This window comes from Zeugodacus cucurbitae, chromosome 5, assembly GCF_028554725.1.
Source record: "Zeugodacus cucurbitae isolate PBARC_wt_2022May chromosome 5, idZeuCucr1.2, whole genome shotgun sequence".
In the NCBI taxonomy this organism is placed as follows: domain Eukaryota; kingdom Metazoa; phylum Arthropoda; class Insecta; order Diptera; family Tephritidae; genus Zeugodacus; species Zeugodacus cucurbitae.
In genome coordinates, this window is record NC_071670.1 from 4,139,190 (window position 1) to 4,157,013 (window position 17,824).

The 17,824-nt window shown below is 37.7% G+C and overlaps 2 protein-coding genes across 3 annotated transcripts in view; one reads left to right on the forward strand and one right to left on the reverse strand.

Moving 5' to 3' along the window:
* The window catches only part of LOC105208597 (uncharacterized), a 79,473-nt gene that overhangs the window by 51,949 nt on the left and 9,700 nt on the right, over positions 1 to 17,824 (forward strand). Inside the window, exons 1-3 of one of the 2 annotated variants that reach the window (XM_029037981.2) lie at positions 3,673 to 4,205; positions 10,816 to 12,046; positions 12,114 to 12,618. In XM_029037981.2, coding sequence (XP_028893814.1) covers positions 11,271 to 12,046; positions 12,114 to 12,618 — 1,281 coding nt within the window. In that variant the 5' untranslated portion in view covers positions 3,673 to 4,205; positions 10,816 to 11,270. Of the gene's footprint in view, positions 1 to 3,672; positions 4,206 to 10,815; positions 12,047 to 12,113; positions 12,619 to 17,824 lie in introns of those variants that run through there. The other variant, XM_029037980.2, reaches the window with a different exon arrangement.
* Positions 37 to 1,885, reverse strand: LOC105208596 (zinc finger protein 39). Its single transcript, XM_011178529.3, has one exon. The coding sequence runs from the start codon at positions 1,481 to 1,483 to the stop codon at positions 227 to 229; it is 1,257 nt and encodes a 418-aa protein (XP_011176831.1). The 5' UTR covers positions 1,484 to 1,885; the 3' UTR covers positions 37 to 226.

The following is a 17,824-nucleotide window of genomic DNA, read 5'->3' on the forward strand; positions in this document are numbered from 1 at the left end:
CAACAGCTTACAACAACATAAAATCGTCGGTTTAGCTTTATTTTTTATTTGCATAAATTAGGTATTATTTATTAACTAAATAGAAACAATGTCAGAATATCATTTCATGAAACTCATTTCACTTTCGTATAAATTTATATTTATTATAGCAACCCATATTATGGAAAGTGTTGAAGGCTCTTAATGTGTTAAATGTGTATGTAATACACCGCTGGTCGCTTGTTTTCTAATTATCGCTATTCACTACCGTAATTTCAAAACATAAATCATCTGCATGTTGTTGTAATTGCATTTGGTCTGTTTGGTGTGTTACAAAATGATATTGCTTTTGATCATCCATTTCTTCAGGTTGTACCTCATTTTCGTGTTGTGGTTGTAGTAGTAATTCTTCCTCCTCTTCATGTTGTTGCAACAATTGCTCTTCTTCCAATTTCCTTTGCGTATTATTCCGACACTGTATAGAACGTTTGTGTGCATCGAAATAACTTATGTCGGTGAATTCCTCTTGACAAATATCGCAATGGAAATGACTTTGATTGAGATGCAATAGCTTACGGTGTCGTGCCATTTTATGCGCATCTCGACACTGCATGCCACAGAAAGGACACACGAGCATACGACGATTACCCATATGCACATTGCGTACATGTTCCTGTAGTGAGAAATTCTTGTAGTACGCTTTGGGGCAATGCTCACACTGGAAGCGTCGCATTTTTTCATGCGTAGACTCACGATGTCGCTTTAGCATTGTATTTTGGGAAAACGTTTTGCCACATATTTCACATATGTGTTCTTTTTCTTGATGGCGTCGTTGGTTGTGCACCCGTAAATCTTGTTTTGTGGAGAAATATAATTTGCATGGTTCGCATACATACGGCCGTATACCCATGTGTCGCCGTGAGTGACCCGCCAAGTAGCTGTGATCTTTGTATGATTTGTCACAATAAATACAAGCATATCGGTTCGTGCCGGGCACTAAATGTGTTTTAAGGTGGGCAGAAAGCTTTGATTTATGCATGACATCGGGGCATATGCCACATTCGACAGGTAACTTCTCATCAGCATCGGTATTTGATAAGGAGAATTCAACAATAGGGGTATCATCAACATCATAGTCGACAATGTTGGCAACAAGTTCATCAAAGAGCAGATAACGTTTCGGGCCTTTATGTGAGTTAGCGGGTGAATTTTCGACTTCTGATTTCGGTACAATTTCTTCCTTAATAAATTCAACATTGGTAGGCAATGTATCTGGTACTACCTCGACTAGACTATCGGCTATCTCATATCCTTGTTCGGTCAATTCATCCTCGTCGATTACTTCCATTATAATCGACTCTGGCTTTATTGCTACATCTTCCAGCTGTTCCACCTCCACCTCGTCTTCCTCTTCATATATAAAGGCCTCTTCTTCTACAGAGTCGCAATCCTTGGTCAATTCAAACTCGATAAACTCATCTATTTCTTCCACAACGTCGCACATTTTCTATTTTTGTTACAATTTATTAGCACTTATTTTGAATGCACTTTATTTCTAGTAAATTATCTCGTCAATTCTTCCAACAGCGTCAGCAAAAGCGTGTGAAAGTGATGCAATGAAAAATGTTAATGTTAATGTACGCAATCCGGTTACTTGTGATACGTGAGTTTTCGCATACTGTGCACATCAATATTTAGTCGTTAATTATTTGTTTATATTAAATCCACAACAATTGGAGCTCCTATTATTGTTTGTTGACAAAAAAAAGTACTTTAAACTCCCGCCTTCGAAGAGTTGATTCCAGGATTGTAGGAAAAAGGTTAGATGGCTAGTAGAAGCACTAAAATACTTTTAATGCGTCACTGCCTATTTCATTCACAATACGAAAATGTGACGTTTGGTTTATATGTCAAAATGAACTAATTGTGAATCGAGTTGTGAGTTTAAGCACACTGTCAATTTTATCAAAGCAGAGTTGCTTCGAATGCATTATTTCTACATTTTTAGTATAATTAAGTATTATTTTAGTTTTCTAACTGGAAATGTGTGCTTGTTGTTGTTTTAAAAAGTTACAGAAATATGAAAACAAAGCATTTGAAATTTTTCCAATAAAAAGAAATTCGTTTATGGTTAAATTATAATTAAAAGTAGTCAAGAAAATTATCATATTTAAAATTTCTTTATTAATCTTCTTATTATAAATGTATTTTGACATTTTTATAATATAAATTATAAAAATTATATCGTTGCAATAATTTCGCTTTGCCTGAAACACTAATAAACGTACTCTCAGCAACCCATTCACAAGCGCGCTAAAAAATAACTATTGTGAGCGCTTGGCTTGCTGTCTTCAACATTTATTGTGAATATTAAGTGAATAAAGTTGTACAGGATTTCCTGCTGATTATTTCCTTTAAATTAATTTGATTTAAGGCAGATTTTGTTAAATGTTTTGAAGTTCTACGTTATATTTGTTATAAACAACTACTTACGTGCATTTCTGAATTGAATAACTGCTGAATAAAATCGAAAGCGACCTTCGAGTTCAGGCGTTGAGTAAGTAAGATATAACAAGAGTTTTATAGTTTACACACATATATATTTTATATAGAGCGGATATTGTTGCTATCGTATGTACAAAAATCGGAATTTAACGGGTTTTGGTCAATAAATGATGTATTATATAATAACGCTCCGCTGTAAGTCCTACGCACATACATACATATACACGTATCAGCATATTTATATGTGTATGTGTGCATGTGTCTCAAATGTAAATTACCGCTTGTCGGAAGATTGCTGCTAAGAGTTCTGGGCTTCAGTTTAATGCTTGGGACCGTTTGCTTTACGTTGTTTTTGCACTGATTCATATTAACTTTAATTCTCACGACCTTTCCACTATTATTTCATATGTGAAGAATAATGCGCAATACTTGTAGTAATACGGCTACGGCTTATGTACTTAACAGTTATGGTACAAGCTCTTCACTTGTGTTACACATTTCTTCATTTCTCTACAGTTTTTATGTGTTCATACGTTCTTTGTGTGTATGCACTTGTACGCTATTTTATAATAGTTGTTTTTATATGACACCCAGCACGGTGCCTGCGTGCAATGATCGCATTAAAACGTACTTGCTGTTTTATTAGCGTATATACATATGTACATATGTATGAATGTATGCATTGCCTGGTACCAGGTTTAAGCCGTAGCTTATGACTAAGCTTTACTTATGCTTCCACAATTATCGACGCTGCGTTAAGTGTTTTCGGAAGTTGGTACTAACAAGAGCCAATGTGTAACGGATTATATATTGAAGCTATTTCGGCACGTGGAATAGTATAGAAGCATGCAAGCTGTGTTACAGTACAGCAGTGGGCGCAAGTACGGTTTTACCAAACACCAACTACATAGCTCATCCAAATGATTCATTCATTCATACTAGATATCGGCAACAAGCGCTAGCTTAAACTTGCTGCAACTAGCAAGCACTGTAGCAGCAAATGTTAAGCTAAGTTTTAGCGCTGCTGTTAACTTATTTCATTTTCTTTGATTACTTTGTTTTCCATTTATACGCGGTATCTGCTGCTTGGTTTACCACCACTGCTACTGTTGTTGGTGGTAACTTTTTCCACCCATCACACGTACAACATCTGCATTTCTTCAAAGCCGCTCGCTAGCTGGCTTCGCTTATTATATTTTCACACTTGGCAGCGTTTGGTCGTTTCTTGTGCGCGTTAGCATTAGCGTCGGCTTGTGATTTGAAAAGCGCGTCGTTATAATAACGTTTGCATTTCGTATTTTGTGCTTAACTTCTTGCGAATATTTCACGGCTTCAGACGTCAGTGGCTTCCGTTCGATCGCCGGCATATGCAATTTTGTACCAAACACTGCGCTGTTTATTCTTTTATTTATTTATTAGGCGCAATTTTTGAAAAAAATATTTATTCTATTTTATACCGCGCTCAAATGTATTGTCTTTAAAATGTTTTTGAAACTGTGCAAATAAATATAAAAGTTCGTGCAAATTATTTGTTATCGAACTGTCAAACGATAATAATTGATTAGTGATTGAATTATTGTGTTAAAAAATTCATATTATTATTTATTTTTGCTGATGAAGCTGCTAGCAAAAATAAAAAAATAAAATTATTAAATTAAATATCAAAAAAAGAAATTTAATTCAGGATTATTGAATCTTACTTAAGTCGTACATACATTGTGGTGAGTACAATGAGCAAAAAGTTTTTGCAAAATTAATAAAGAAATATTTATAAAAAAATTAATATTAAAAAATTATAAAAAAATTAATGAACAAAAAATATACATTTAATGCTTAATAAAAAAATAAACTTAATAAAAAAATATTTATAAAAAATAAATATATAAATATATAGATAATAAATACATTGAGGTTAGTTAAATGAACAAAAAGCGTAAGAATATTTTACACAAAATAAAAAATACAATAAATAAAAAATAAATGATAATGAATGAATACGCTTCAAGCTTAAAGAAACTTAATAAAAAATATTTATAAATAAAAAATAAATAATAATAACAAAAACAATATACCTAAATATCAAAAGTGACTCTTGCAGCACATTCTACAGCAGTCGCGCTTCAAACTAACTACCGTTTGGTACTTTTTACTTCAGATTCTGCTTAGATTTTTATAAAGCAATAATGTAAGCTACAGATAAACGTCCTTGCGGCCAATAAGATCAGCTCCGCGACTGCTCAATCTATCAGCTACCGTAGGAAGCACACAATAAAAAGGTTATGGCAGTAGTTTTTCTCACGCGACATCTTTGCGCGATGATATTGAATTTAATTAACTGCCCATGGCATTTTTAGTCGATTCAAAGCAAAAGCTGCTAGCAACAAATGCGCTGCGGGCCTAATAAAGTGCGCCATGATGCGCCAATAATTATGAAAAGCGCTATGTCATCATGCCACATCATTGCGCATCTTGCAATTCGAATAACTGCACAATTCAATTTGTGCGCTTTGCCAGAGGCCATTTCAAAGGAATAAAGCTAATAAAATAAAATAACGCAAAAAATGAAAACAAATTATTATGTCAGTAGTGATGCGCTGAACATTGACCGATGTCTAGCGTGATGGTGCAGATGTTGAGCAGGCAAGAAAGAATAATAAAATAAATGTAATGTTGAAAATATGAAAAAAAAAAATTATTTGTGATAAACAAGAAAAAATCGATGTGGATTGAATGTTTGACTTTGGCCAAAGGTTGTATGCGCAGTGATTGATCAAAGGTTTATCTGACACACATCGTGTTATATGGCTAGTTATGCTGTAAAGGTAGTTGTGTGTTGCTGGCTATATACATATTAATTATGAAATACCCCTACAGGCTAACTACATATATTCATTACATACGGTTGTTGACGCCTCCTCTCTTTTTTACACACTTTTGCGATTTCTTCATTAATTTAGCTCATCAATAAGCATTTGAATTTTTGCATACAACTCATAAAGCAAACGCATACGCCAATATCAATACATATTACTTAATCAGCAAACCGTTAAATAACAACAACAACAACAATGAGGGTTTTGTTTACTGTGTCTTTTTATATTTCATTTTTTGTTTGTTAGTTCATGTTGTTCAGCCAGCGCGTGTCAAAGTGTTATGAGTTACATATATATTCGTATGCATTTATCTTTGTTGATATTTATTTTGTTTCTCTTTTGCTGAAGGTTTTACTCAACTTCGTGTTTGCCAAAATAAATATTTAAAGATTTAATGAAGTAAACCTGCAGATTGTTGCATTGAGTCTTTGTCGCGTTATTTGCTTGAGATTTTGATATTTCTGACCAAGTCTAATGACGTTTCATCAAATGGCGGGCAAGGTTTTGGGTTAATTTTATTATATAAACGTGCGGAGAGTGCGAGTATTCGAAATATGATATACATATTGGTATGCCTCAGCGATAGCAATAGTCCAGGACTATCTTACTAAAGTAGAAGATGATATGTCTCAAGCCATCGACATCTATCCTACAATAAAGTATGATATATAAAGGACATCTTGTACCATAGGTGTACCTTTTGCATTTGGGAACGGGCCCTTTCCTTAAAAAATATATATTTTTATTTTTAAAGTATAGACCTATATTGTACTCTATTGTAATTAGATTCGATTAGATTAAGAGTTGAGGAACGCACGATCTAAGGTATATTGTGCTCTCTCCCATTATCACGAAATACCATCCAACCCGATCGTGTTAAGAAAGCTTCATAGCGTTCCAGGGCTTGGGCTCCCATTACCTGACATCTTTTCTTCACTATAGCCAGACAGTCAAGTAGTAGATGCTCAACCTCTCTGGCGTGTTCCTCGAAGCGAGCTCTCTCCTCTAATGTTAGTCCTGCACTGAACTGTCGCCTTTTGACACCAGTCGTTCCTAGTGTTCGGATGACCTCCCCCTTAGCTGCCTGCCTACTATATACGCTACTACAGGATTAGTCGGTTTAATATCTTGTCTGTCTCCATTGCTATTTTCGCTGTCTTTGGGGGTATTTCCGTTGTTGTTGTTTTTAATGTTTTCGTGGAACCGGTGGCTCAAGCAGCCAAGCAACACGGTCTAAAATTTTAAGGAGAAACTATCGGTCCGCCGCGCCAGCTCCCCGTATCGCGGTAAGGCTACAGTTACTTCCCAAGGTGGCCTGGTATTGGGAAGCCTACAGCCGAAATAACCTGCAAATCGTCTAATAGGCACGGTACGCATGATAGCCTGAATTAGGAGGTGGTAGCTCTTGGTCACCGCACTCACGCTCTACCACCTGGCGGGGAGTGTGTCGGCTTAGCCTCTGCACCAACAACAAGGTGCCGACCATCGCTGAAGCAAGTTGTGATAATAAGCTTTTATTTTATTTCTTAACTGAAAAAGCTGTTTCTGAAGTGCTTTTGCGGTTTAAGGGCGATTTAAGTTTTATTTGTCGAACTGAAATCGAAAAAATGCTTGACAAAATAAATAAAAAATATAAAATTATAAATTTCTGTATATCTACATAACCCTTAGCTGCATTAATTAAAAGAAGCATGCTTGTAAAAACCGAATTGTTTTATTAATTTAATATCAAACATTTTTCATTCTTCTAATTTCATGCTGCGCAGCTGCATTCAAAGTCAATTGTATGCTAAAGCGCGTCTTTTTGTTATTGTAATTTTATTTGTATCAGTGGAAAATGTGGAACCGCGTTAAAACCACAATAAACATTTTTCAAGCATTTAAAATCTTTATTGTCCCCACTGAATACTTGTAATTTGTACTAAACGACAACACTAAATAACTTGCAGCTTGCAGCGACGCTTTTGCTTTCATAATTTATCATTTATTTGTTTGTATTATTATATTTTCTTGCTTATTTTCCAAAATAACCTTCGGCTAAGTCACCTTTGTGCTGCTACTGAATGATGGCAGCATCAATAAATTGATGGTTATGCGCGCATTGTTTGTGTTGTTGCGGTCAATTGACATTTGTTGGGTGAAACATAGACACACCACAACAAACAACAAAGTACAGCTGTCAGTGGTTTGACTTTTTGTCTATTATTATACATATTATGCCGCCCCATTGGGCTATGCAGACAATTTGAATTTGTAATTAAGTGCCTTGAAGTGACTTAGTTAAGATTTTGAAATTTTTGTATTAAGCCACTTAAGCATATTTGAACGCAGTAATTACATAGATATTTGTATTTACATACATTACACACGTTTATTTGCATTGGCAAGTGCTGCTACACATAGCATTTGTGAGACCAAAGTTTGTTGTGCGCGGATATTTAGGGCAGTGCTGCGGCGTTTGTTGGCTAAAAAGTCTTCTTTAAAATGCTGCGCGTTGTTGTTAACGGCTCGCAGCGTTTTTTGCTGCAACTACAATGCCGCGGTTTCCCAGGCATTTTTTGTCACGCTGAATTTGCATGACGCTGGGAGATTTTTTAAACGATGCTGCTAATTTTAATTCGGAGCATTTGCATTATGATGAATGGTCGCTTGAATTGCAATGGTAAAGCACAAAAAAGTAAAAACAAAAAACGCAGAAAACATTTAATAATACCTAACAATTAGTGCTGACAACAACTTATGCGAGCGCATACATATGTATTTATATCTGTTATGTGTCACGCATAATAACCGGTTCCGGTGACAAGACGTGTGAATGCAGTTAAGCTATGCGCTATGTGTGCTAGAAATACATAAAATAACTAAAACTGTGCAAAAAAAAATTTATAGACTTTATCACTTAGTGACTAACAATTTAATTTGTATTTAATTATATGCAAAATGAGCGTTTTTAGTTGAACGTGATCAATATTAAAAAAAAAGTAATATATTTAAATTGCAAACTAGCAACTGTCCGATATTGACTAGCTGCCGATTAGTAAAAAAAACAAGTAAGGAAAGGCTAAGTTCGGGTGCAACCGAACATTTTATACTCTCGCAATTTATTGAAGAAATTTTATTAAGATAACACCCAAATTTACCTATAAATTCGGCACAAAGTTTAATAGAATAACGAAAATCGTCCTATATAGTGTATGAGGGCTGAGGAAATTCCTGAACAGATTTCATTCATTTTCCCCAGCAAGGTACACTATATCACTAATTTCGCTAAGATATCTCTCATATTAATCAATACATATATGCAGATTAAAGCCCACCATATTTTTGAAAAGCCTATAATTAGGTATATGGGAGCTAGGAGATGTTATTATCCGATTTTAATAATTTTTGAAACCGAGGCACACTATTAGAATAAACAATTTCCTCTGAATTACATTAAATTATCAGAGAGATTTACCCATATTTTCGGTTAAAATTTACCCTTAGGCGCGGAGTTCAACATGTTCGATAACAGGGCCTTGAAAAGTTATAGTCCGTTTTCGACAATTTTTTCTCAAGTAAAGCCAGAGATGATATGTACTATTTGTGCAAAGTTTTATTCCGCTATCTTCATTGGTTCCTTATGTATACATTATAAAGTGAAGGAATCAGATGGAATTCAAAATTGAGTTATATGGGAAGTTGTCGTGGTTATGAACCGATTTCATCCATTTTTCATTGAAATCGGTCGAGTAGTTCCTGAGATATGGTTTTTGACCCATAAGTGGGAGATGCCACGCCCATTTTTCATTTTGTAAAAAAATCTGAGTGCAGCTTCCTTCTGTTATTTCTTCTGTAAAATTTAGTGTTTCTGACGTTTCTCGTTAGTGAGTTTGTATGGGAGGTAGGCGCGGTTATTATCCGATTTCTTTCATTTTTGGACTGTATAAGGAAACGGCTAAAAAAAACGACTGCAGAAAGTTTGGTTTATATAGCTCTATTGGTTTGCGAGATATGTACAAAAAACTTAGTAGGGGGCGGGGCCATGCCCACTTTTCCAAAAAAGTTACATCCAAATATGCCCCTCCCTAATACGATCCTATGTTCCAAATTTTATTTTCATAACTTTATTTATGGCTTACTTATGACACTTTATAAGTTTTTGGTTTTCGCCATTTTGTGGGCGTGGCAATGGTCAGATTTTGCCCATTTTCGAAAGCAACCTCCTCAGGGTGCCAAGGAATACGTGTTCCAAGTTTCGTTAAGATATCTCAATTTTTACTCAAGTTATCAGTTGCACGGACATACGGACGGACGGACAGACAGACAGATATCCGGATTTGAACTTTATTCATCACCCTGATCATTTTGATATATATAACCCTATATCTAACTCGTTTAGTTTTAGGACTTACTACCAACCGTTATGTGAACAAAACTATAATACTCTCGTAGCAACTTTGTTGCGAGAGTATAATTACTATAATTTCGGAACATTTTTGTAAAATAACCGTTTCGTTTATGGAAGACGTAATATTATCGTTGTCAATCTACTTATTGTTGGTATAATAGACGCGTGTTTTTGTCTGATTTCTATATATATATACACGGAACCGAAAAACCGTATTTCCGAGGTCGTGAGTAAGATTATCGGTGTTAATTACTTTGAGACCAGCTGGCAAAATAAGCTGCGGTCGCGAAGCCGGTAGGACTAGTAGCTCCTCATTGCAGTGAATCGACATGTCCTTAGAGATACTAGCCACCGCAGACTAAGAAGTGATCTGCATAAACTAGGAATCTGCTCGTCGAATCATTGTCGAACTCGTGACTTAGAAACCGAGACATCTGAGTATGTAGCAGTTGATTGCCTTGCGATTACGATCAAAAGTTGTCAGTTAATGGGACCATTTTATTCCCAAAGAGATAGTATCATGTTCATTAGCCCCAGAACACTATTAAGCTTTCTTGGCGTGATGGGGTTAATTAATATACTGTGATAATAGGCGAGGGTACAATAGACAACAGGTCACAGTGCGATACTCCATATCTTGATTTAATATAAGGGTTTCTGAACTAAAAAATTGGTTTCTGAAATGAAAATTCGTAAATGAATAACACGTCGAAGTATTTTCCCTTATAAATTATGAAACGATGTACATCCATGGAAGTATTTGTTTTGAACTTCGGCACCCAACCTCAATCTAAGTCAGCTTCCAGTTGTAGTTTGATGTTTTTGTTATACTTTTGATCGCCTCTCTCGAGTTTGCATGTAGCAGATCGGCTTGGAGCTACATTCTCAAATATATCCTCTTTAGTATTATAACGCTCGAAATATTTTGAGAACCAAAAAAATTATTGCTTTCACTGTTACCTCCCTCTGTTGTCTTCAAACAAGTAGATTAGGCGTAGATTTTCCTTTTTTGCTTAACCTCGAATTTTATTTTTGTAATCAAAAATATTTTTTTTTTTCTAATTTCAGAATTTTTAATTTTTGCTGTTAAACCGTAAAACCGCATAAGCTGATTTTACAAGAACATCTGCATTTAACCACTACTGAGGCAGTCAAGCGCAACGACGGCAGCCGCCTAATACGTCGTAGCGAAGTGAACGAGGTAGACAAGAGAAGCTCTTAAAATAAGTGCCGTTATTTGTTAGTAAGTTGTACAAGTAACGTAGGAGGGCAACATAAAGGCAGAAAGAACTGCAAGAATATTGCTAATCTCATAGAAAATTGACAGCAGCAGCAGCAACAACAACTACAACAACATATGACGACAACCGTCAGCAACGGCAACAACTACGCATGAACACACTCAACACCGTTGCTGCAACGTACACAATAATCACAATACCATAACCCACAAGTGCAACAACAGTTGCTGTTGCTGTTTATTATTTGCTTAGCGGTATATGTAACTATAAATCGCAGTACTAATGTTCTTGCAACGTCTGCGATTGACACTCGGCGTGTTGCAGCTGCCACTGGCATTGTCACTGCTGCTAATATGTCACGGTGTCTGCGCAAACACCGCGGCAAATGAGTCGGCTGCCGCGAAGTCAACAACTGCAGCACCGTTGGTCGCACCTTTGGTTTCATCATCGGAAGCTACACTTCTAACCACGCAGCGTCTATTTCCGACAACAACCGCAACGTCAACCTCGGCAACGCTTGCGCGGCAAGCGCGCGCACGTCAGCGCTACGATGATGAAGTAGCGGATGTGGAGTCTATACAGCCAAATGCCGCCGCTACCAACGCCAAAGCGTCCGCGCCCCCCAAACTTGGACGCAATGTTGGTAATTTGCCGAAGAAGCGCTACAAAGTGCTGTCCGTACACACGAATTGTACGCGTGACCTCTTCACAATGCGCATCGATTTGAATCGCGACTTCCGCGGCCTTGTATACGCCAAGGACTTTCCATTAGAATGCAGCGCGCGCGGCAACGCACAACAAAATGTCACTTTGCGGCTGCCCACATCCGGTTGTGGTGTACGCGCTGAGCCTCGCGCCGATGGCGTTATGGAGTTGTCTGTGCGTGTAATGCTGCAGATGGAGCAAAAGCTGCGGCAGAGCTCAGACATATTGCGCACAGTGCGTTGTAAGCTACCACCGACAGCGATGGGCATGATGGTGGGACCGATTGCGAGTATGGCGAATAAAAGGGCACGCATAAAAGCGGGACAACAATGGAAAGTGCCAGCGAATTATAGGTAAGTTGTGTTGTTGGTGTAGTACTTGTACTTGTACGCTAACAACATTTCACTACGTTCTCAACAGAAACGGACGCATGCGCACACTTGGCGCGCCGCAAAAGCACAATAATCATGCAACAGCTACCACAGCCACACCTGGTAATGAAGATTTCGCTGACGCGCCGCAAGCGGAAGCGTCCAATATTGAAACGCAAACATTGAAAGAAGAACAACAGGGTGTTGATGTTGAGAAAGAACAGGAAATCACCACGACCTCTAAGTCTGCTGCAACAACAGCCAAACCAGCAAACAACAGCGATGATGTACGCGAGGGCGGCGGCGGCGCTGATGTTGGCGCTTCAACTACAACGTCCAACAGCAATGCCACACCACGCGTGCGCATTTGGCTTGAATTGGGCGGCCTTGATGGCATTGGTGCGGTAGAAGTGGGCCAAGCCACAACGCTCACAGTGCGCGCCATCGTGCCAGGCAATATGGGTGTGCGCGTGGTGGACTGCGCAGCGCTCGATGGACTGGGCGAATCAAAGCAACAACTGTTGGATGAACGCGGTTGCACCATCGATGAGCAGGTGAGTGGGCGGCAGCAAACGCATATATAAATAATTAATATGCTTAATGGTATATCGCTCTTGAGTGGCAAGGTTATCTAGTAACTCACGCTTAATGTGCGGTAGCTGAGCCGAGTGGGCTGTTGCGTGTATAAATTGTTTCTAATAGCGCACATAACTCGTTAAGTACTCGCATAAGTTATGTTATCGAGTTAATCTTAAGGTCAGCCTTTTGAAAGCTTACAGTTGTACCTTTTCATTTCATTTTTTCGGGTTAACAGCTGACGCCCAGCGCTAGTTGTTGGCTAAGAAAAGTTAGGTCAGAAATCTCTTTAATGATTTTTATGCTTTTCTTGCAAATATTTATCAATTCTCGCTTAATCTGTTAGGCGCCGTTACTGACCGCATTGCTGAGCGTCTAAAAAACAGCGTGAAGCGTCGCGCACTCGGCATATCATTTCGACGACTTGAAATTTACATATTTACGTTTGTCTATATTTGTATTTATGTACACCTGAAACAGAAATCCGCAACCTCGCGCTCAATTAATCAATTTAATAATTTACACATAACAGTGGCTCTCAATAGTCATTCATTCATTCACATGTGCATTCTAGACATATAACCTACATTCCTGTAAATTACACGTCTGCATTGTTGCTGTGTTGACGTTTTCATTTTTCACAAATTTTTCTATTTTTTTTTTCTTTTTTTCTTCCACCACTTTTTATACGCATCGCATCTAATGCTTCATTTGTTGTTGGTCTTTGTCTTAATAGCATAGTAACCGTTATGGATGTAGTAAGAAAGATATTTTGTGTATTTGATAAATTAGCGCGATTAGCGTAGCTAACGATTTGGTGATTACTATGAGTGGTGGTGACCATTACGAAAACGAGAAGTGGGAGCAGAAACGGTGAAAAAACACAACTTTCATTTTTAATACAAACCTGATAGGCCTGATTTATTTACTTTTTTTCGCTGCTTCAGCATAGCTTTGGTTCTTGTGCTAAGAGAAAAAAGTTATTTTTGTTGTACCTAAATTTCTATAGTACCGTTATTATTAGTTTCTTAGTTGAGCAAAAGAATTCGCGTGAAATTTCTTTCACAAAATTTTTGGCTACCTCTTCAAGCTTTTTCTTCTTCTTTGATTGCTTTCAACGTGCCATTGTATGCTGGTGTTTATTATACCAGCTTTTGATTAACTGATTGATCAGCTCTTTATTAGTTTATTAAATTTCTAACTTTATAATTGAATTGTAAATCAATTCTAAATCTTCACCGCTTCTTCTCACAGTTTCTGATTTGATTATTTTTATGTTAATGGAAAATTTACATTTAAGAAGTAGCTAAATGACGATAAAGCTGTTACTAACATTTTGCATAACCTAAAGAACAGTTAGAATCCCACTTATTGGAAAGTAATATTCAGAGAAAGTGTGAAATTATTAGAAATATTTTAAAAAGTAAAAGAAAATGTTGCTGAATACACAAGATATTAGAAATTTAAATGAGGCTTTGGACGAAATATGGACTCTCGTAGTCTAACCAGCCTTAATAGTTACTAACGATTTTAATGAAAAGAAAATTATTTCGATGCTGCGAATGGTAATCAACTTGACGCGAGGCCGGCGCTTAGTTGCATCTCAGCCGGCCATTGCGAGACCGACATGACGGTCCCAGTAGGCACCTCATGTAAGGCCGATCAGAGAGCTGCCACCTACAAAACCAGGGTGTTATGCGACTCCCGTGCCCATTGGATGGTTTGCGGCCAGGAGGAAACTCCGGATGTTTTTTAACGGAATCTTCCCAACACCAAGTCGCCTTGGAAGTATCTGTAGCCTTAACACGTCATGAGGCTCTGTCTTGGCGGGCCTGATTGTTTCCCCACAGAAGACACGGTCCCTGAGGATCAACTCGTGAGACTCGCCAGACTAAGGGTATCCCAGCTCAGGGAGAAGATCATGGATCCTGGATGTCCTAACGGCAGAGGATCCTTTGTTGTTCGAAGAGCATGCAATAGACGTCGACGTGCTATCGAAGAGCGGCAGAGGCAGTTTAGGCAAATCACTACCTCTGGCATTCCAAGCAGGGGACTAAAATCCACGGGGGAACCGGGCGGAAGCAAACCCCACTAAAGTACTTGAGACAGGAAGTCTAGCGACGTAGAATCTTAAAGGCAATGACCCAGCACAGAAGCCTATAAGATATAGGGGATCGGGGAGGTAAATAGCGTCCAAAACCTAAGTCGGGCTTCTCAGGTTGCCCCGACGACCCCCGAAGGGTAGGAATGAGGTATACCTCAGACTCCTCAAAAAAGGGAAGTCGTCTGAAGAAGCCAAAGAGATTGCTTTTGGCAAAGTCAGAGTGGATAACGGTAACAAAGCGCCTGCAACTGAAGTACCAGATGATAGCCATCACAGGTACTTTTGGGATCATCCGCATAACTTGACTGTCGCTTGACTAACCGTCGGAAGCATTGGGTCTGGATGTACTCATCGACCTTCAAAATAGAATCATGAATGAAGTAGCGAAAGGCTGGATGCTATCAGTCCCGAAAAGCCTTCAGGACTTCATTGTATAGAGAAAAGGTTACTATCAGACGTGATTTGAATGCCAAAGTCAGGATTAGTCCATACTTTTTTTTTAATTGAAGGCCCGAAGCTACCGTAATTCTTAATGTGGAACGTGACACACTACAGGTGGGGCTCTAAACATCTAAATTTAACATCTAAGCGTATTTTTAGAAAAATTCTCGCAATATTGTATCTATTGCCGTGGTAATATATATTCCCCACAACACTAAATGTCATTTAACTTTCGAAGAACTCTTCTTCTTAATTTCTTTATCAATTTCATTGATTTTTCTATACTTTTTTTTTACTAAATGTTCTATACTCCTAAAAAAAACACCCTATTCCTATACCATACACATTTCAAAACAATTCAAACTTTTACTGGACCAAAATTCGTCACACAATTATTTCTAAACGTCTTGCGGTGTATGTTAACAAAAAATGGCTTCATTCATTTAAACAATTTTCTTACCACACAACCATTAAACGTTGTATAAAAGCCGCACACACATAATTATTATATCTGTAAAGTGGTAGGTAAATGGGTTGCAACTAACGCTTCCACGCTATTTTAAGCTTGCGGTTACGCCTGCCTGTGGCACTATGCCCCACTAAACAGTACAATCGTCCGTCCGTCCGTCCACACGCCTCTTTGCTGTTACAATGCTTTCGTCTAATTATGCTAAACGTTAGAACAGTTTGTTCATTTTCATTTTTTTACCACTGCATAACAGATACATTACGGTGTTATTGTTATTGTTTTTTTTTTAATTTTTTTTTTAGTTTTTGGTTTGGTTTTTTGCTGGGTATGCGGTTACAAAGCAATTAAACAATTCAGTGCTTTGCTTGTTTTTGTTTTTTCATAACTGCTCTCAGCCGCCTGCGCATTACACTTGTTCTATGCTCCGGTGTAAGTGTATATGTGTGTTTTATTAAGATTTTGGGAAGTTGCTGTCTGCTGTGCGGCCAAGAAAGCGCCGGAAAAACAGTTGTTTCTTATTGTTTTTTCTGATCTGTTTTCTGATTTTATTTAGTTTTTTTCTTTAATTTTCTTTGAAGCGTTTCGCATAGTTGAGTAGATTAAGAGGTCACAATAATTAGCCATGAGTGAAATATTTTCCATTAGCATATTTGGCACGAATACTCCAGGCGCATACACATTCACACGCAGAAATCATAGCATACAGCAAGTAACATCCCGCTGGCATTGTGGTGGTGTCTCAACGCAAGAGAAATGGGCCAGCGCAAAGAAGGTTCTGCCATTGTCATGCCACAGTAACTGGTTAAATGTGGTAAATGCCGGCATAAAGCGTGGCTGCTATGTGACCCAGTAGCTAGTATGAGCTTCCAGTAATTGTTTCTTGATGCGCGCATTTGCATTTTCAACGCCTCACCACACCAAGTCAAGTCATTGCAAGCGGCAAGCGCCTTCATTATGCTGTGTGCCTAGCATAAAAGTACAAGTAAAGTTGTACGCGAAGTGTGTGTGTGTGTGTGTGTGTCTCTATGTAATGTATAAATTATATCAGTTGCATAGTTGAAAAACGCTTGTAGTATAATAGCGCTCAAGCGTTGGCGCACGCAGTGAGTGTGATTTCCCATTCTCATTCTTCTTGGCGCACAAACACGTTTGAAAACGTTTCAAATAGATTTTTCATTGTTTTGATTTTCATTTTCATTTCGCTTTCATTTTGGTTAGGAGGTCAACGTTGTCAGTGTTGCTGTTTAATTTATTGCTATTCGCCTTTATTCACACATAGACAGTGGCACTTCTGTGTGCTTATTCATTGCAATTAATTCAGTTTATTTTGTTTTTTTTTTTTTCTTGTTTCGCCCAAGTTTCGCACGACAAATTACCGCAAATGTGCTTCCCTATTTATTTACGCCACTTTCAAATGTCAAAATGTCATTTAATTCGCAGAGTTGTGGAAAAGTGTTGACCTTTAAGCAAGATTTATTAGTTCAAGAAAGTGTCACTAGAAAACAAAAACAATAATAAATAATAACAGTCAAATCAAATTGCTGTGAAGAGGTCAAGCGTTGTGAGAGTGCATCATTTTATTCAGTTTAAGATTTACCGGGTCAGAAAATCTATTTTTTCTTCTTCTTCTTCTTGATTAGCGATCGTCTGAAGTCTTATGGATCAGTATGTTGCAATTGATCGCCAATTCCATTGCTTTCTTCTGAGTTCGGTTCGGCTTTATATCATTCATTGGTATCTCAATTCAGTAGATTATTCTAGGAAGGTACGAGTTCTTCTTCTTTTTGATTAGTGATCGCCTGAAGGCTTCAAAATTTGTATGATGCAATTGATTGCGAGCTTCGTTTAAGAGTTCGGCTTTGTATCGGTCTACATTCTTCATTGCTGTCTCAATTCAGAAATGTCGTCTTCATAATCTAGGTAAGGGCTGTACGTCGTCACAAGGACTCATTGCTAATCTGATACGAATTGTCCCTCCTGGCAGTACTTCATTTTATTCAGTTTATGATTAACCAGGTCTGAAAAGCAATTTTTCCTTCTTCTTGATTCGTGATCTTCTCAAGTCTTATGGACTAGTGTGTTAAAATTGATCGCCAATACCATTGCTTTCGTCTGAGTTCGGTTCGGCTTTGCATCGGTCTGCATATCCTCATTGTTAACTCAATTCAGT

What these genes read in the sequence shown, in the direction of transcription:
- LOC105208596 (XM_011178529.3), bottom strand. Translation starts at nt 1,483, where the DNA reads ATGTGCGACGTTGTGGAAGAAATAGATGAGTTTATCGAGTTTGAATTG.